Source organism: Stegodyphus dumicola, chromosome 12, assembly GCF_044657685.1.
Source record: "Stegodyphus dumicola isolate Sdum_Otavi_A_Nest chromosome 12, ASM4465768v1".
Classification (NCBI taxonomy): domain Eukaryota; kingdom Metazoa; phylum Arthropoda; class Arachnida; order Araneae; family Eresidae; genus Stegodyphus; species Stegodyphus dumicola.
The window spans coordinates 19,508,100-19,529,712 of record NC_140779.1 but is presented as its reverse complement, the minus strand read 5'-3'; the positions used below and the strand labels follow the sequence as shown (position 1 = coordinate 19,529,712).

At 35.0% G+C, this 21,613-nt stretch overlaps 1 protein-coding gene across 1 annotated transcript in view; it reads right to left on the bottom strand.

The window, feature by feature from the left end:
* LOC118179507 (neprilysin-1-like) overlaps positions 1–21,613 on the bottom strand; it is a 402,935-nt gene that overhangs the window by 33,100 nt on the left and 348,222 nt on the right. The window contains exons 13-16 of the mRNA XM_085827523.1: positions 20,497–20,600; positions 11,524–11,585; positions 1,595–1,646; positions 205–272 (exon numbers count right to left, since the gene is read on the bottom strand). Of these exons, the coding sequence (XP_085683649.1) occupies positions 205–272; positions 1,595–1,646; positions 11,524–11,585; positions 20,497–20,600 (286 nt within the window). The remainder of the gene's footprint in view (positions 1–204; positions 273–1,594; positions 1,647–11,523; positions 11,586–20,496; positions 20,601–21,613) is intronic.

Here is a 21,613-nt window from a genome sequence, read left to right as displayed (position 1 = left end):
TATCCCAGCCTCTTATTCCTTTCATGCGATTTTGATGTTCCTTCCTGCTGTTGCAATTTTAATGGCCAGCCGTGTATTTGACCTCGAAGAAGTCTACCGATTTCTTTTAAACATATCGAACTACTTTTATTGAGAGTAAAAGATCACATGAACTCTGTCTGTTTTAAAATCGAAGTCTTGTTAAGAGATGGACCATTTACTTACCGTTGTTGTCAAAAGCATGTGTTATTTCATGCCCAATTACTATTCCCAGCATTCCATAATTCAAGTACCTAAGGGAAAAAAGATTAATATATTTGCATTGAGGAATATACGGAATCTCTAATAAAAACTGGGTTTTGGACAGACAGTTTTATTACCTAAGATTTTGAAAATAAAAATACAGAAAATGAGGAAACCTTAGTTCAGAAACTTTCCAGAAACACTTAATGCATACTGTTAATTTACAACTGTTTAATTTAAAAATGACTCTCTAGGTGTTTACATGAAAACAAAGTGTTATTATTTTTACTTCCTTGTACGAAATAAAGGAAATATTGTAATCGCGAAAAGGCTTCGGGTGTCAGATTTCAAAGGAAATATCCATTTTCACCGCCCCGAATCCATTTGAAGGATTGTTTTGTGTAATACGGAGAGAAGAACGGACTCTTTTTTTTTTTTTTTTTTTTCTAAAACGGATTGTAAATGGATTCAAAAGGGATTTTTTAATGATGCATTTACCTATGTTTGTATGTATCTCGTATAACTCAAAAACAATTAACCGTAGAACGTCGAAGTTTTGCATTATTTGAGACTATTGCACTATCTAGTTTTGCACTTTTCTTTTTATTGTAATCAGCAGATTTATTACAATCAACAATCTGCTGTTTCAGGAGACAGTGGGGAATTTAAGAGATTGTTTGGCCTTCTCTGCCTGTGGATCCATGATATTAATTCCAAATCACTGTCTTATTGAGATTTTTCGGGACAATTTTGGTCTGATCTTCTGACAGTTCTACCAGATTTTTTAAATTTGGTATCACTACGACAGATCCTTCGAAGCCTGTCTGTCACATTAAGTCATCTCGTGAGGAAACTGAGATTTATTACTATAAACATTTCTGAAAATTATGTTAAGGATTTGGGCATTTGTTACAGTTATAAGATTGTATAGAACTGGACTCTTTTCTTATATAGCTTATTTTCATAGTAGATTTGCTACGCCACGTTTCGCATATCTTCATCCAGTTTTTGTTGTGATAGGAATTTAATATTTTATAAGCTTAATATTATTTAACGCTGTATTAATCCATCATGGTATAAAGTATTTTCGCTTTGAATTTCATTCAAATTCACTTTGAAATGCTCATTCAAATAAACTTTGAAATTCAAATACATTTTGAAATGCTCACATTTTGGGTATCACTACATTGATATACAATGTAATTTAAATCTATAATTATTAAAGTATGTAATTAATTTAATCTGCAATTATTAAATCTGTAATTATTATTAAATCTGTAATTATTAAAAGTTATATGTAATTATTAAAATGATATACTTCGAGACTTCTACGAATTAAGGAAATATCAAGTAAGTAATATTGCGAACTTACTTTGGTCGGTTTGGTGTAAAAATCGGTGATCTCAGGATTCCAATGGGAAAAACTGAAAAAAATAGGGTAAATTATATAGTTTATTTCATTATATAAAGTTATACAAATAGAACTAAAATGTTCATAATAAAATGTAATTTTTCCTACTTAAAATTTGTTTATGCCATGCTTATGTTATAAGAGTTTCAGTATTAGTTACATGCTTTTTAGATGAATGGGAAAAATGATCTTAAAAGGCATTAAAAAATAAAAATTACTAAGAGGTAATTTTAAGACACTTCCACTTTGATTTATAATTAATTTAAACCAGTTGTTAAAAATCAGTTGCTACGAATTCAAATCGTGTTTTAATAATTCTTCTGAAATCTTCATGCTATGTTACTTTCCGTCCAAGATTTGTTCTTCCATAATTCTGACAGCGCGTAAAAAAATTCACTGCTTCAGAAATGATAATGTTTTCTAAAATTCATCAACTATATTATTATGTTTGCAATTTACTTAATACAAAAGTAATAGCTTGCATTTAAAAAAATGGCCGAGTGTTTAGGTGCAGTTTGCTATGTTTAAATATTCTAACTTCCTTAAAATGCTTTAGACGTTTATACATTAATCTATTTTATATATTTTCATTATTTCTTTCCGCATTCAATTTTGTTGGAAAAATGATACAACTAGAAACTAAAATACGTTGCCCAAGTTGTGAAATGCAATGGAACTCTAGTTACTTGAAACCAAATTATACAAGTATCCAACTATCTAAATCGTTTATTTTTCTTTATAACCCACAAAAAATTGGGCTTAGTATTTTTTATAATTTTGATTATTTCTGTAAATTAAGTATTTTAAAATGATAATACAGTTTTAATGAATAATTTAAGAACTCAATTAATTAATTTGGATGACATGTGCACTACATAAAGGTTTGGCTGCTAGGTAGCGTATTAACATTAATGGAAAAACAATTACGCACTCTATCTAGGCTAATTGATTTTGATTAATCACAGAGTAACTAAGACACAATAACACGCCGAATAAGTACTAATTCAGAAGTCAAACAAAAATCAGCGTTAATTTTCAAAATTTTCACAGGACTAGTTTCGATGGTTTTACCGAACCAGCATCCTCAGCTGCAAAATCGCAAATGAACAAGATAGGAAATAATGATTAGATAAGATAAGAAAGCCTGGACAAGAATAAGCAAGTGGCGCCATCTATTGGTGAAACCAGAACTAAAAATCATTTCTTTAAAGGCCAAAGGAAACACGAATGATCAAATGGCTGTGCTTCGATGTCCAAAATATGGTCTTTATAAGCTATATGAAGTAGTGCTACATGGGCGCTTCACTTGTCATACAATAAATTGAGAAAGGTAGAAAAAGGGGGAATAAAAATTTCTCAGCGTAATATCATCCGATAAGACTGAGTAGTCTAGTGGAACTACCAGAATCCAGTTCATCTAACAGTTCAATGATTTCCATGCCTAGCTTTAATTTCTACCAGGGAAAAATTTGCTTGTTACATTTCCTTGCAAGGTCCATATGCTTTTTAAGAAGATCTTGTAGCTTTCTAATTTTTAATATTGCAGCAATGTTGTTCTTACTACAAAGAATATAAATGTCAGCATAACACTCCTCCATTGGCAACGACGAAAGTCTTAGGTAGGGAACTTAGCCCTTTGCGGCATAGTGTGTCCGCATTGAACACACCTAAACATTTCCTTCTGTATGCACAGAAAAATTGAATGAAAAAGGATTTATAGGTTACTCTGAACCTTCTTTATTTATAGTAGACGGCAGCTCAACACAAACCAGTCCATATATATTTTAGTCATGTTTAGTTTTTTAAGACCCTCATTTTTCAAAGAAATCTTCCAGATTTTTTAGGGTATAAAAGGAATTTTTATGTTTTTTTTTTTGGGGCTGTATGCTAATTTCCTAATTCTATATTAGTTTTAAATTTTTACTTTGAAATCTTACCTAAAATCAAACGGTGAACTCTAGGTGTTCCCAGACCGGGCTCACCGATAATCTAGGACAACTAAGAGTCTGTATTCTTTGGTTCTCCGCATCTTATCGGTCAGTTCGTTGACAACAATGCTCGTTTCAGACCTCTTTTTGAAGCTCTATTCAATCAGTGAGCCCAATTTGGGCACACCCACAGAATTAAACGATAAGTGCTATCTTCACAAAATTTTACTTGTGTACTTACTCCTCTAGGCCTAATTAGACTGCCTACCGTTTTTTTAAATCAAAACTCCAACTTTAAATGGTAGTGTGCCGGAAAGGGTTAACGAGTTTCTTGACAAATTTTTCATCCGTGATTTCATAAGTTTCGAGAACATCGGATAATTTTTGAAGTTAAAAGGATGATCCCATTGGCACATCAGATACGTAACTTTCTACTGTTATAGAAACGTACAGGTATACGTTAGATTGTGTTGTGTACAGGTATACGTTAGATTGCGCACACTTCAGGCAATATGGCAAGTTGAAATAATCAAACTAGTTATGACTGAAGCTTTGAGATCTAAAGCAGATTCTTGAACGTCTTCCTGGCTTAAATTTGAAAACTCGTATTTGCAACGAGCATAAAGTTCTGACTTCATACATTTTCTGGCCTTCTTCGTTTCGTGTAAGTTCAACAAAGAAGCTCGAACAACAGCTCGAAATTCATCAGCTCATGTTTAACATCTTCTTTTGGGTCTCAGTTTGATTGGATTGATTGGAGCAACTTTAGATTTAGTGAAAACGTTGAACTGTACTTCGTGCTTGCTGAAGATAGCAATTGCAAGATCGTATTTCCTAGTGCAAGTAAAGTAAAATCTTCATTTATTTTTTGGTCAGATTACCCTTGAAAGCGTCAATTTCGTTTCGACGAAAATGCCGAAGTAGGGATTTCAGTAAACCATCAAGGCGCAGATGTAAGATCGGCCGTATTTTCTCGATATTTCATCTTTCCTGACTGGTCAGCTTGCATCTCTTCTACGATGGACTGACTTCTATGATGGACCTTTTGTCCGATAAAGGCACAAAGGAGTTACTAAGCTCGAGTGATACGTCTTTAGAATTGTTTTCTGGACTTTGGCAGTATTATTAGGGGTTTTCCAATTTACTTCTGAATTTTTCCTATCTGCAGGCAGGTCGAAAAGAATTTTCCGATTTGCGGGCAGGATATTGTATTCAGTAAGATCCGTTGAATGAATTTTGTAGCGTTTTTTGGACAAAATGTCCGTAATAGTTCAGTCCATATGTCCGATAAAAATTGCATGCTAGTATTGCATGCTGTCCTTTTCATATTCAGGATATCTTATTCATCAGCATTCAATTATCCAGGATTCCTCTAGGGCAGGATTTCTTAAACTTTTTTCAGTCGCGACCCCTTTTTATTACTGAGATTTTTTCGCAACCCCCAGGACCCCATAATATTTACAAAAGTTTTGTGGGACCTCATAAGAATTGCGAAAATCCGACACACGCGTGAGTGAAATTATCAGTTTTTTCACTTGTATTGTAATATGCTATTGAAGTTTTAAGTCACTAAATTCTAATTCTAGCTCACAGAACAAGGTGAAAGTTTTAAATAAGTAACAAACGGAATGACAGCATCATGTGCAAAGCAAGGAAAATGAAAGTGTATATTATAAAAAGAATGCGTCGAAAGGTTTTCGTTTTTTTCTTTGTCTGTATTGTCTTATCCTTACCTATTTTCAGATACATTGTGTAAAAATATTTGGTAATTGTAAAATTATTATAATAATTTAAAGAAATATCAAAACTGCTAAAATTTTTGGTGACTCTACTGCAGGTCCCTCGACCCCCTTGGGGGTCGCGACTTACAGTTTAACAAACCATGCTTTCAAGCTGCTCAAGTTTATCTCAATGTTTATCTGAGCGTACAAAATCTGGTCTATATGCCACAAACGTTGTCTGTTTGTTATCAAGAGTGCGCCTGAAATTACCAAAGCTGGGGGCTAAATAGTGAAATCATGTTAAAATCATAATGGACCAGTAATTAATTGGTCACAACCTAGGCAGGAACGTCTGCGAATATAACCTTCACTAGTGAAGGCTCCCTTCGGATTAATAAATTGAACACGACTTGCATGTTAAGATTATTCGCTAGATTGTTTGGTGAGTACTTTCTAGCGTAAGTAAATTTACGTCTCAGTGCATTGGCCTGACAATGCAGAGTCCTGAGCTGTGGGTCCCATAAAAAAAAGAGGAATTGACGGCTGGTGAAAGAAGGGGAGGCACTTTGCCTTGCAGTTCATGTACAAACTATGTTGCTAATTGAACAAAGGTCATTACTTAAAGAGATACATGAGCTGTAATAGAAAAGTTGCACTGAAACTTAGCATAATAGCATAAATATACAGGATGATTCGCTAACAGACCGACAAACTTGCAGGGTGAATAGGGGGCATAAAGATGACTCCGAATCACATAGGAATGCAGGGTCGCAAATGCCGCCATTGCAAGCTATGGTGCAAAGAAACAGAGAAAAAGAACAGAAACAGCAACACATGAATGGGACAGAAAACATTTTATTGAAAAGTTGTACCACAACAGGTGTTCGAAATTACGACCAAAAGTCGCCTGGCAGGCCTAACAGCGGAGCTGCATGGAATACCTTACGTTCTAGAAGATTCGTGGCATGTCACTTGTCCTCTCGGCAGCTACAGATATTTGAGCGACGAGGTCTTCAACTGAAGGAACGGGCGTCTCGAAGAAGAAGTCATACATAATAGGTTCGGTGATCTGGCAGGCCAATGAACCGGGCCAATGAACCTACCTATCCACCACTGTTCAAAGGTTTACCTTGAGGGGTCAGTGGACGTCAGTAGTATAATCTGGTCACATTATCATTATCATTATAAGGGTACAGCGCCGATCCTCCTAGCCTGCACAAGCCGGCCGTATGATCATAAAATAGGACTGGCCAGAAAAAAAAAAAAAAGAAAAAAAAAATAGTCTAAAATGAGTTTCAGTGCCGTATTCCAATTCTATCTTTGTTTGTATTTATTATTTTCATTATTGTCTCTGCAAAATCTTTCAAATTTGAAGACTTCCTTTTAAAATCTTCCTGAAAATTATTTCTATATGGTACCATATGTAGCGGCGCAGCGAAGAAGGAACATGTGCTGCGTAGAGAAATTCGGGCAGGACTTGTTGCAAGAAGATCAGGTATGCCCTACCGTCCAAAGGACTGGGCAGAAGGTGCGGTCCATTGAGGTAGTTTCCATGAGTTGCCGGCTCAAACAGTGACCGCTTGAGCTGCACGTTGTTGAGCTGCAAGCTTGAGCTGCACTGCTGAGTTGACCGCATGATTCACTATGACCAAATACTGAATATCATGGCTATCCACTTTCAGGTTCAAACATGATAGTGTATTATTTCTGCAAAACCCAGTACAGGATTGTCACATCTAACACCGAGAAAGATAACCAGGAGGAATCTGAAATCTTTCCTCTCTACTTCTGTATGGAATTGCCTTGAAAATTAAAACTTAATGTACAGGATGTGTAGAAGCTTAAATTAATGTCTTTCAGAATGTACTTGACTGACAAGCGAGTTATGACTCTAGTTTGAATTAAAAATCTAAGAATCCTGTTAAAGTTAAACTAAATGTTTTTTAATTAACTTTATAAATTTAGTAGAAGGTACGACTTTCGCTTAAAAAATAAAACTCCGCTACTTGCGGATATTTAAAATAATATAAGTTGAAATTTAAAACGAAATATTGTCAGAAACTACAAAAATGACCAACTTTAAGGTGGCTCAAATATTAAAAGTTGCGCATTTAACGTCGGCCGGCTGAAGTCGGAACAAACTGAAAGCAAGTCCGCCAGAAGTTACCGAAAGAAGAAGTTATGACAAAGATTCAAATCATAACAATTTGTTAACAACACAAAATGCTGGCAAATGAAGATTTCATTTTAAGTAAATGAACATTGTTGCTTCCAGAAAGTTTCTTTAAACTGATGTATTGATATATACTAGTGCGAAAAACTTAAGAAACGTTTTTTGATTTTAGTCATAATTCCGTAAAACATTAACTTTGAGAAATGAAATTTATACTACAATTCACAATGAAATACTTAAAGGATGACGAAAGTATAGTAGCAAAACAAGTAATAGGACGCATACAACACCGAATGAATAGAAAAGGGCTTTATTGACAGAATAGCGTTGATACAAAAGCACTATCTGTCCAAGGGAAAGAACAACAAATCAAAGAACCTTATTGCACCGTCTTTAGATACTCACCCCCAGATTATTGAACTGTTCTTGGGGTAAGAGTTCCCATTCTTCAAGGAGCATCTGTTTCAGTTGTGTCGTAGCACGCGTCTCCATAAAATAATCCACACAAGTTCAATGGTATTTAAATCAGGGAATCGCGCTGCACAGTCTATTTTGTGGATAACTTCATTTTTTACAACAGCACGAGTCCTGTGTGGCCGTGCATTTTCATCCATAAAAACAAAGTCGGGACCAATGCCACTTGGGAAAGAGCACGTGGCGATGATAACTTTATCATAGTAACGAGCTCCGGTAATTGAACCTCTGTCGAAAATATGAAGCTACGTTCGCCCATTAATCAAAATGCCTCCCAATGCAAGCGGGCCAAAACCACCTCAAGGGACGGTCTCTTTTCCTGACGTTAGTGGGATGACAGCGTGTCCTTATCTCTTTCCATATCAACTAGCGCCGAAAATCTTTTGTCAGACTGAAACGACTTCCATTGGTAAAGAGGACATGACTCCATTGGTGATGTGTCCTGTCTTTATTTTCTGTACGCCACCATAAACGGTGCCGCCGATGCGCTGCTGTAAATGGCATGCAGCTTTCAGGACTATGGGCGAAAAGATCCCCTTTATGACGTCGTTTGGATACAATAAACCAGGACATCTGTTTTCCGGTTGCTGTGCGAAACTGCTAAGCAATGCTGGCCGCTGTCTGGTCAAACTCTAGGGCGACAGATGCCAACATAAGCTTGCCAATCATTCTACCACGTGTAAAAGCGTCTTAATTTCTTGTAACTATGGTCAAACTCTAGGGCGACAGATGCCAACATAAGCTTGCCAATCATTCTACCACGTGTAAAAGCGTCTTAATTTCTTGTAACTATGGTCAAACTCTAGGGCGACAGATGCCAACATAAGCTTGCCAATCATTCTACCACGTGTAAAAGCGTCTTAATTTCTTGTAACTATGGTCAAACTCTAGGGCGACAGATGCCAACATAAGCTTGCCAATCATTCTACCACGTGTAAAAGCGTCTTAATTTCTTGTAACTATACTTTCCGTATAGTCTCACTTGTAGAAGAACGCCTGGAAATGCCGCTTCCTTTCTTCTTTTTAAGCTGCCTTGCACTGCGCTCGCTGACTCTTCGCGTTTTGCTTTTCTTGACTTACCCTCTGATGTCATGGTGCTGATATCTGCATACGCATCACCTTTCTACTGAGTTGGCTTTTCATTTTACTGACCGCAAAAAGCCATTTTCAGCAATTTCATGGTTGTATGTTGAAAAATGAATTTGTTACTTAAGTTTTGCAAACTAGTATATATTGGACTTTAACATGCAATCTATCAGAAAAGGGGTTATCATAATTACTGAAATAAAATTTGTTGCGTCCGCATATTTTTGTAATGAGAAGTGGTATTTATTTTCTAAACAAAATCATTTTTTCAGAAATCTGAAGAACCAATTTTTCTCTTAACCTGATAGACAGTACTGTTTTTTTTTTTTTGCTTTCAAAACACACTGTTGTATAGATTATTATTTATCATATGTTGTTTAGATCTAAATCATAAAATACCAGTTTATATGGCTGAGAAATATTTCATTAAAGAATAGTAAACACATAAGTCCACACGGCAATTTAAATTACATAGTTTGAACAAAAGTCTGGAATAGTAATTGCAAGTCTCAAACATTATAACTATATTAATTTGAAAACTAGATGCTAACTATACAAATGATATCCTTTTCAATATCCTAATTAAGTATAAAAATTTGAGCACCTAAGACTGCTAAAAAGTGTGATGTGTTAAAATTCTTCAAAACACTAAATTTCAGTACACTTGTGAGGTTTCGTCATTTCCTGGGGTAGAAAGTCTTTACAGATATATCAAAATTCTTGAATAAATGTTAGCAAATATATTTTTAATTTTTATGAATGCTTTATTTCACTTAGACAAGCATTTCTGAATGAAATAAGAGATCCTAAGTGATAGTTTATAAGACAAGTGATAGTCTAAGAAGACAACGCTCTTCTGATATTTATCTATCATCAAAATCATTTATACGAATTAAACTACTTTCTCAACGCAATTTAATTTTTACTTCTTGGTACGAAGTAAAGGAAGCATTGTAATCGCGAAAAAATTCGGGTATCATATTTCAAGGAAAATATTCATTTTGATCGCCATGAAATGCAATTTCACGATGTTTTTGCGTGACATCTGTACATAAGGATAGAATAAAGAACTCTTCCCCAAACGGATTGTAAAACGGATTTAAAATGGATTCGCAAGAGACTTTTATTTGTAACGGCAGAACGTATGTATGTATGTATTTCGCATAACTCGAAAACGAGTAGCTTCAGAACTTTGAAATTTTGTATATAGGATTGCTATAACATGTAGTTGTGCACTTCCCTTTTTTGTTGCAATTGGCCACATCAAAAGTATATATACATACTCACTCTGTTACGCAGCTCGGTGAGCTCAGGTCTTTATTCTTATACGTTGGTAAATTGTGCATTTTTTTATTAAAAAATCATTGAATTATGTTGTTCTCATGTTCCAGTTAAGAATTTTATGCCTTTAGTTAATCTGAATGCAGTATTTATAGAAGTATCAACAATTTAATTGTCGTTTAGGCATAACTAAGCCTAACGGAGCAGCCATATTTGTTTACATTTGAAACCGAGTGGGACTAAAAGTAAGCTTTCCGTTTTGCGCACCGAAAAACTTCCCTTCTTGCCTGCTAGCCAAATTGCACGTTTTTGAGTAGAAATTCTAATTCTAATTTAATTGTTTTACATGTATTTGGTGTTTTATGTTTTTCTATATTTTTCAAATTTTAATGAAGATACTTTGAGTTGTTATTATTTTTGCCTTGCTACGAAGTGAGACTGAATTAATTGAATGAGAAATACATCTCTAATGAAATTCGAGGAAATAAATCTAAATGAAATTCAGCGAGAAATGTGTATAATTTAGTCAATACAAGGAAGTCATGTGGTATCCACATCAGATTTTTTAGAAACATAGTAAAAGTATTTTCTTCTATAATTTTAAAAGAAACTAGTTCAGACGATCGCAGTAAATATTAAAAAGGAGCAGTCATCGTCTTCGATGACTTTCATTTGCTGAGGTATTTGAGTTCTGATATCAGTAAGCCCTTGTAAATAAAATAAATGCTGTAACTATTATGTGAGAATTTTTTTAACACCAGAATGCACGTGTTTTTATGTTTTCTATTGTGCACGTGCTTTAATTTTTAGCGGAAGCATTTACCGTTAGAAGAATGCTAAGAAAACGAAGACAAAAATTTGACATTGTTTTCGGAAATCAGACACTTGATATGACACATATAGTAAAGCATTTTAAAACCCGAGTAAAATATAAAACTATTATTTAGGTTAACATCTTTCAATATTTTCATAATGAATTTTTCAACAGTATTAAACGAAATGATTGAATAAATAATTTCACAATAGACGTGGGAAACATCGTCTTAAACTTCGTAGGATATGATTTTGCGTGGTCCCTAAAAAGGATCGCAATTTATATTTTGTTTTTCCTTATTAAGAACTAAATCTATCATAACCAGCCTGTATATGGTCTAACCAGATTTAAAATTTTAATTTTAAAGAAAAACTCACTATTGTAATATAGTTTCAATAAATTTATTAACTTACTAACAGCATTTCCCGTTGCTTCGTAGAAGGCATTGACAACAAGAGGCTGCACAAACCAATCTCTGGAAAAAAAAAAATGAAACATTCCTTCTCATTAAAATAATCCTCCTCGTCAGAAAATAATTAAAATAATGCATAACATTTTGAGGCGAATTCGAAAAAAATTGCTATTTTCTAAAGAGCTACTAACAGTTGTTTAGTATTCTCAAACTAAGTAACAGCTAGTTTTTGAGTTTAACTGGGACTTGTGTAACTGTCCTAATAACTGGAACTCATTGCTTTTGCACTTAGGCAGCTGAGGAAGATGCTTCCATAGTTAAACCATCGAAACTAGTCCTGCAAACTTTGCGCTGATTTTTGCCGTTTCAGTTCTTCAATCGCTGAAATTCTGTTCGTTAAAGTTAAGTACAGGACAGCCCAAACATTCGTAAGAATCTAAGTAATTCATACCGAGTGTGTGTGTGTGTGTGTGATTATGGTAAAGCCTCGAGGGCTATCTGCCTAAGAGGAGGGATGCCTTCGTGGAGGACTTTCTAAGGGAAACTGGCTCGTATACACGTTACGCATGGGGAAAACCACGAAAACGCCCATGCAGCCAGCCCGTTCGCGGGATTCGAAACTCCGACCGAACTACCAGTGTTCAGCGACTTTACCGCTCGGCCGCTGGTGGGCTAATAATTCATACCGATTACAAATAAGTATAATAAAGGGCGATTTTGTTGAAAAATAGTCGTAACAGATAGGTGTGTTTTCTTGGGAGTTTGGAAGGCATAAATATTATGTTTAATTTTCATTGATAACAGTGTTTCTCTGTACAGATAGTATGTACTGTGAACCAGATACAGTCAAAAGTCGTTAATCCGGACTCGTCGGGACTTCGGCGATTCCGGATTATAGATCATCGGTTTAAATCTGGTAAGATGGCATGCAGAAATTACAAAATTAAAAATATGAAACAGTAATTTATGAAATAAAGAACAATTATGATCTAAAGGGTATCAAAATTTACAAAAAGAAAAAGCTTAATATTTATTTGTTTACTTTATTAAACATTTCTTTCAATGTAAGCTGTTTAAGTTGCTTCGTTTCATGTGACAATACTTTCTCTTTAATTCTATTAAACAGACATAATTTCTTGTTTAGTTACAAAGTTCTGCTGTTCAAGTCCTATATTTGCTGTGTCGAGAATACCGACTAATTTGTCAATCGAAATGTTTTTGTTTTCAATAACCTCTCTGTCACTTTCTTCACTATCGGAAGCGAAGTATAATGACGAGGAACTTGATTTAAACCGTATCAAAGACGGAGTACATCGAGATGAAATACGACATTTAGTAAGAAATTATAAGCCAAATAAAATAAAAACATCTGCCGTGAAGATAAGGATAGTGCTGACAGATCAACTTCCAATTCATTGCGCGCCGCAGCGTTTCTCTCCCCCTGCCGCAGTGGAGTGAAATTGATAAACAGATTTCGGATTTCAAAACATACTTTCGCTTTGTAGATCCTTTACATATTAGTAAATATATATCGGAAATTCTATTTGACATAATCGAAAGTTCAAGCTTACTTTTATAAAATTGCTCTAACAGTCTGCAAAAAATAATAAGCCGGATCCAATTCGAAGATTAAGGAACAACGCAATCTGCAACATTAACTGCTTACACCGTAAATTTTAGCTTAGCTTATACCGTCCGTTATACATTAAACGCGTATGCGTAAACGTATTATGCGCTTGCGCACACGCATATTCGCAGCCGTAAAGGTCTTACGCGCACACGTAAACGCCTATGCGCATGCGTCAACGCCACGCATGTGCAGAAAGTTTGTAGCTTTGAGGTCCGGATTATAGACCATTCCGGATTATGGGTGTCCGAATTAACAACTTTTGACTGTATATGCATTTATTCATATGCAATAATCTATGTATAAATGCATACGAATAAATGGCATATGCATTTATTTATCTACAATACATCATTACACATCTTCTAGAGTATCCTTGAACAGAAGAAACCGTTTAATATCGTTTTAGCGTTAATTTCGATTATTGGCTAGGTGACCTCTCTTTGAGTTAAATATTTACATCTAACCATAGCAATTTTCCTTCCCTCTTTGTGATTCTTTATAGGTGTGTGTGTGTGCTCTCATTCTTTATTCCTAGTCGTTCACTTTTATTACTTTTTTTCCCTAACTCTTTGAGCCTTTGTGGACACCTTGTATATGTTGTTCTATTCAGCAAAAGGCTAAATTCTGTGTCTGGAAATAATTGTACTGTGACAATATTATCGCTCAACGCTTTCTAAATCATTCATGATTCTGATTTGAACCTCACGATTTATGATAACTTAAACAAAACTGTATTTTAAAATTAGAATTGATATCGTCAATAAATGCACGTTACAATAAGTGAAGTATAACTGAAAAGTCTGGTCAGTTCTGGTGAGGATTTGACTAATATAACTAAAAAGAATTGAAAAATCTAGTGAAAAATAAAACTTTTTACTAATAAAATTTCTTTTCTTTCTTCTTTTTTTAAACACCAAGTAAAAAAATAGAAAGATCAGATTTTTATTTATTTATTTATTTTATTTTTACTTCCTTGTACGAAGTAAAAAGGAAGTACTGTAATCGCGAAAAGTTTCAGGCAGCATATTTCAACGAAAATATCCCATTTTGACCTCTTTCAAATGCAATTTAACAATGTATTTCTGTGATATCTGCACGTAAGGACAGAATAAAACACTCCTCCTCCAAAAAAATTATAAAACTGCTTAAAAATGAATTCTGAAGAGAATTTTTCGTGGCGTCTGTACGAACGCATGTACGTACATGCGTACGTACGTATCTCGCATAACTCAAAAACGAGTAGCTTCAGAACGTTGAAATTTTGTATATAGGACTTCTATAACATGTAGATGTGCACCTCGTATATTGGTTGCAATCGGCCGCACCAAACGTATATAAATATATTTATATATATATCCACTCTGTTACCCGGCTCAGTGATCTCAGTTGCTTTACTCTTATATGTTTGTAAATTGTACATTTTTTGCTTTAAAAATGATTGAATTATGTTGTTCTTATCTTCTGGTTAAGGTTTTTATGTTTTTAGTAAATCTGTATGCAATATTTTTAGAATTATCAACAATTTTAAAATTGTTTAAGTGCCGCTAAGCCTAATAATGTTTTTGATGGCGGCCATTGCTCTTGTTTACATTTGAAACAGCAGGATAGCGGATTTGTTGCCAATCTAGAGAAATTTAGCTTCGCAACAACAAAGATAACGCCTTCATTTATTATTTAAATCATGCCTTCTTAGACCTTCTGAGAAGTGGTTATCTGCCAGGCCGTTTCGAAGAGAAATTTAAAAATCTTATGTCTTATTAAATGTGTGTTTAAAGTCAAGCGCTCAGTAGACGCAGAGTGCCTATAGAGTAGAACGAACGGCGCAACTTGAAATAACCTCGTCCTGTGTTAATTCTTATCTTTATTTTATTACTATTATTAAAGTGAAATAATTCATGGAATTTTGTCTTGGGAGGGATTAATATATTACCTTTCCAGAGAATTCAAATTTTTGTTAAGACATTAGTGTTAATCGTAATAGCAACCTTTTAAGTGCAATTGATTCTCGTGCATGTGATTAATATATTATGTCATGTTCTAAAGATTGAGCGTAATCAGCACAATTTCCTGAGTGTGATAGTATGAAAAATAAATAAGCGCAAAGTGGGGAAATAAATTGATTAAAAATCTTCAAAGGAATTATTTCAAACTCCAAGGTGTACGTTTCTGTTGTATAAGTGGTTAGCACATCGAAGGAACAAAATCTAGTTTAAATTCCGGCCAGGACGCAAGTTAAATTTTCATGATTCTCGTACTGAAATGTTTAATCTCTACAAACTATTCTGATTATTATTGCATTCTTTCCAATTAGCTAATATTTATTTTTTTATTTGGTAACTTTATATAAAATTTCATACAAATCCCAGAAGTCTAAATTCGGTAAGTTAAAAAATGAGTAACTTGCGTTCCGATACATAGTGCCACTCTAAATAAAGGTATAAGGTATAACTAACACTCTATTTTTTTTCTTCCTTTCGACGTGCTTTCGTGGTGTAACCGGAAGCAAACTCGACCAGGAGTGGTCCAGAGTTGGAATCTCGGTTAGGACATTGCACATTTTTCACGTCTCCTGCTTAAAAAAAATCTTAATGACACTAAAAACTTATTTGTTGCTCGCGAGGACAGAAAATAAAATGATAATCAGTAGAATCAACAAGATTATCTATCATTTAACTAAACAAAGATGATAGAAATATTCTAAAGAAATGGATTATTAATATACAGCAATTAATAACTATGTATGTATAATAACATAGTCAACATTTAAAATTTTTCTTTTTAAATAAATTGGATTAGAATATTTCTTCCTTTATTATTTTCCGTAAAAACAACGAAACGTGAGTAAATTATTAGGTCTTTTTAATATACTTATATCGTCCTCAGGATCGGATTTAGATTTGACGAGATCCTAAGCTATTTGAAATATGGGGCCCCATATTTATTTTTCAATAAAAATAAATATTCAGAGTGAATTTTTTTAGATGGGACATGCTACAATTTTTCGGGAGGGGGCCTAAGCTATAGCTTGTTCAGCTTATACGTAAATCTGGCAATGAACATTATTAACATTCTTGATAATTTGATTGTATAGTAGTTTAATAGAGAATAACAAGATTGCTTGCTTGATAGAACTTGTTAAGAGCTAACTTAACTAAGATTATAATAAAACATAACTCGTTTAAACATCATTTACATTTCCAAAACTTTTAGAAAAACACTCTTAATTAATATTTTGGTCTAAATTTTTGATTTAGCTATTAAAGTATGAACATTATAAGTAATTAGCATGGCTGGGTCCAAAAGGCTGATAAATAAATTATACTAAAGATGAACAATTTTTGAATGAACTGTAAGTTTATAAGGTATTTCTCCCGCTTCCCTAGCGTCCTTCGTGGTGTAGTGGTTCAGCACGCTGGGCCGGTATTTCCAGAGGTCCGTGGTTCGATTCCCGGCGAGGGCGGTTGCATATTTTTCATCTTTTCTGCTTCCAATTAACCTAATGACTCTACAAGTTATTTACAAGAGTGAATGATAATTATACTTTAACCATTTGCGGCACAGTGTGTCCGGTCTGGACACACCTAAAAATTTCCTTCTGTACGCACAGAAAAATTGAATGAAAAAGGTTTTATAGGCTATTCTGAACCTTCTTTATTTATAGTGGATGGCAGCTCAACACAAACCAGTCCATATATTTTAGCCATGTTTAGTTTTTTAAGACCCCCATTTTTCAAAGAAATCTTCCAGATGTTTTTTTAGGGTGTAAAAGGAATTGTTTGAAAAGAAATTTCTATGTTATTTTTTTGGCTGTATGCTAATCTCCTTATTCTATATTAGTTTTAAATTTTTACTTTGAAATCTTGTCTAAAATCAAACGGCGAACCCTAGGTGTGCCCAGACCTCGCTCACCGATAATCTAGGACAACTGAGAGTCTGTATTCTTTTTTCCTCCGCATCTCATCGGTCAGTTCATTGACAACAATGCTCGTTTCAGCACTCTTTTTGAAGTTTTATTCAATCAGTGTGTCTACTTTGGGCACACCCACAGAAGTAAAACGATAAGTGCTGTCTTCACAAAATTTTACTTGTGTACTCCTCTAGGCCTAATTAGACTGCCTACCGATTTTTTAAATCAAAACTCCGACTTTAAAAGGTAGCGTGCCTGAAAGGGTTAAGACACCAATATGTTAAATAATTTTACAATTAATAGTGCATCTACTGAGATTCACGTTGTTCTACAAATGAACAGAAAAAGTAAAGACATAATGTTTGAAGCCCAGACATTTCAAAAATTGGAAGGTAATATTGTTATTGAATGCAAACTGAAGTCATTAATTTCTATTCGGTATAAGATGGTGATTTTACTCCAAGTGAAGTAATGCTTGTAATATGACTTCAAAAAGCAGAAATGAGAGAAAGATTCCTAATTACTCCTACAAGAATCGAATGCATTCTGAAGATGAAGAGAAGGCCCAAACAATCACAAACAACTAATACATTTTATGTTGATGTTTGAATTTTTTGGGGGGCACATTTTAATAAATGCTTAATCCCAACGTAAATATATTTTCGATGCAATGAAAATATTTTAATAACTCTAGAAATAGTTAAAAACGGTTAACTCTAGAAGTAGTTTGAAAGTAGATATATACACTGCTCGACATTGAAAATGCAACACCAAGAAAGAGTGGTCAAAAAGTGATGAAATTTGGAAAAAATACAGAGACAGCAAGCAGCAATAAGTGATCTTTATTTCAAAATGATATCTCAGTCATCAATTCGGCTCAGTAGGATAGTTGATAGTTGATAGTTGATGGGGGACGTGTGTACCATCCCTTTACCGTAATGGTTAATTGGCATATGCAACACGTCCACCTCTATCTTGAGCCAGATGGGCCACACAGGCGCCTCGCACCATACACCGAAACCCAGCGACCAGGCCATCAAGGCTCAGTAGGATGTAAGACCACCGCGGACAGCGATGCACGAAGAAACACATTTAGGCATAGAGTCAATAAGAGTGAGGATGGTGTCCTGAGGGATGGCTCTCCATTCCCTTTCAACCATTTGCCACAGTTCGTCTTCTGAACGAGGCAGGGGAAGAGTCTGGAAACGGCGTCCATTCACATCCCACACATGTTCGATTGGTGACAGGTCAGGAGAGTACGGTGGCCAGAGAAGCATCTGTATACCTTACAGAGCATGTTGGCAGATGCGAGCACTGCGTGGTCGGGCGTTATCCTACTGAAAAATAGCATTAGGCAGCCCCTGAAGGTAGGGGATTGCCACCGGCCGCAGTACATTATCCAAGTATTGTTGGGCCGTCATAGTGCCCCGAATACAAACTACAGGTGACCTCAAATCGTAGGCAATAGCGCCCCAAACCATTATGCCACGTTGTCGCGCGGTGGGGCGTTTCACAGTTACTGCCGGATTAGATCTATCTCGACGCCACACACGTATGCGGCGACTGTCACGGAATAAACAAAAGCGTGACTCATCTGAGAACACGACGTTTCGCCATTCTGTCATCCACATCGCTCCAGTCCGGCACCATTCTAAACGTTGGCGTCTGTCCTGTGGGGTCAATGGCAGTCTTCTTAACGGACGCCTTGAGCGCAGGCCACGTTCAACCAATCGACGGGAAATGGTTCTGGTCGACACGGGAACATCCAGGGTATCTTGCACATGCTGCAGAATCGCGGTACAAGTGACTTGCGGGACCGCCACAGCTTGTCGGCGGATGCGTCGATCCACGCGTGCTGACGTCACTCTGGCTCCACCTGCACCCCTCTTTCTTCCCACATTTCCTTGTTACAACCATGTTCGCCATAGCCGATGCATCGTGCTCGCATCCATGTGGGTATCAGCTGCGATTCGACGTAAGGACCAACCCGCCCTTCTCAGTCCGACCACCATGCCCCTCATAAAATAGTCTATCTGCTGGATGTGCCTTCGTCGACAGCGGCCTGGCATTCTCTCCTATTACACGTATCCTCCGGGACAAAAACCAACTTTCTTCGATAATTCGTCTGGCAGAAATAACGACACGGATATTGCCCATTCTGCACGTTCCTTCCCTTATATCTTACTTCACGTGCGTCGGAGAGCTGCGCATTTCACATCATTCGCATAACCCAGTGACGTGCGTCTACTCTAAAATTTGCATAAATTTCTGACCACTCCTTCTTGGTGTTGCATTTTCAATGTCGAGCAGTGTATTATATCAGAATGTTTATTATGTTCATAATAATCTTATTATATAATTTAAATTAATTCTATTAGATGTAGTGAAAATTTGATACAAATGACAGGAATGGAAAATTAATTAAAAGCAGTTGATATACTTTCAATATATTCATAACATATTTAGATATTAAAAAAATTATTGTAAAGTATTTGTGAAATTTCCCATTAAATACTATAATGAAACAAGTTTAATAAAAGAATAATTAAACGGAAAATGTTGTTTCGTGTCCCATTAATTTGTTATCCTAAATAAACACTTTAAAGAGGAAATTTAACATTTCGGTTGCGTTAATTCCTTTGATATAAATTTTTGAAATATATCTTGTTTTAACATGATCTTTAATATGCGTGCTTGAGGGGGGTCAAGGATTTGTTGCCATGTCATTTCTTTAGACAGGCAAGATTTTGAAATTCGATTTACGAATTGTTATGTAGAAGGTCCAAAAAAGATTTATACCTGCAAATTAATATATAGGTTTTAATTCGAGAATGAAGCAAAGTGTTTTGAACAGAGTTTTCATTAATATAAAATTTTCGAAACAACAATGTGTAGGTATTAAACATTATAAAGTAGTTTTAATGATACATGCTTCAACAAAACGGAAATTAAAATTTTCAATACGAAGCACTGACACGATCTTTAATGTGAACTGTTAATGCCAGCGTAACTATTTTATGATATTGTTATGAAATGTACAGGCGCGGTGAGATGGCCATTTGGCGACAAAATTGGCGATATCCCATGGACAGTTCGAGAACATTCTGGTCTAAACCGGTAAGAATTCGTTCCAGAAGATTCTCCATCCGTCCATGGGATATTGCCAATTTTATCGCCATATGACCATCTAACCGCGCCACACATTTCGTAACCCCGACGAGCAGGGTTTATATAGCTTTCGGCTTGAGTTCGAGAACATTCTGGGCTAAACCGGTAAGAATTCGCTCCAGAAGGTTCTTCATCCGGCCATGGGATATCGCCAATTTTCTCGCCAAATGGCCATTTTACCGCGTCTGTACATTTCGTAACAATATGTTATTAACTTTATCTTTAAGATAAAGAAATTATCTAAAAAATGAAAAGAATTAAAACCATACCTTTCTTTGTCTACTGTCCTTGTCATCTTGGTCAATTCTTTAATAACTTCATACCGATTCATTTTAAGTATGTTTCCTAAGAAATGTTCTTCCGATATTTCAAGCTGGAAAAAAGATTTCATCAAGCAAAAATATTTAAGGGATCTAATTTTAAAATATTTATAATGGGGAATATGTTTTAATAGATAACAAGAGATTTCATTAAGGTTTCTGAAGATTGCTCATATTATCGTATGCAAATGTGATTGTTTAAGCTAAATCACAAAACAGGACTAAAAGGAATGGGGAAATTAATATTTCTAGAAATGGGATTTAAATGCAAAGTTAACAAACATAAAAAAGTGCAATTTTTATTATAGTGAGTAGAAAAGTTCAATATTCACAAAAGAGTATTAATTTCGTCATCATATTCTTGAAGCTATAGGAAATTAGTTTAATTATTGCTTTAAACAAGACATTAAATTAATTCTTATGCGATAGCAAAGTCTGTCTAATCTGCCCCAATACAGGTGATTGTAGGTAATATTTGATTTCTATACGAAAACAATAACAACATTTTTGGTATTCAGAAATGAATTTAGAAGATTTCATTAAAAAAGTAAAAGACATGAGGAAGAAGGGGTAGTGGTATATACTTGGAAGATAAAACCTAATTCGGTATTTTCTAATATTTATATCACACAGAAAACATATTTTCTCTTCTCACTGAACTTCGTTTTTTTTTAATTTGTCCTGACAAAAGGCAAATTCCTTTCTTAGATTAATCTCAAAAATGGATGTAAATAGAAAAGAAATATTTTGTACAAATTTTTTATATTGATTCCATATTGATGGAAAATAAAATTTCAACACCAAGAAGAAGTTGTGCTGGGTAAACGAAATTTGAGAGGAGTGTTTTCACATCTAAAAGTAACATCTACTCAAATTTTGTGCTAGACGAATAAGTGTGACGCTAGTAACACCACTACGAACATGCAAATCACGTTTTATTTAACTATCGCAAAATAAACTTCGCGTGCTTTATTTATCTTTCGGCTTTGGCATTGTGACGGAGATTTTAGTCAAGAATGAAAGAGACGAAAAATAGTACCACCAGCTTAATAAGTTTAAACGACAC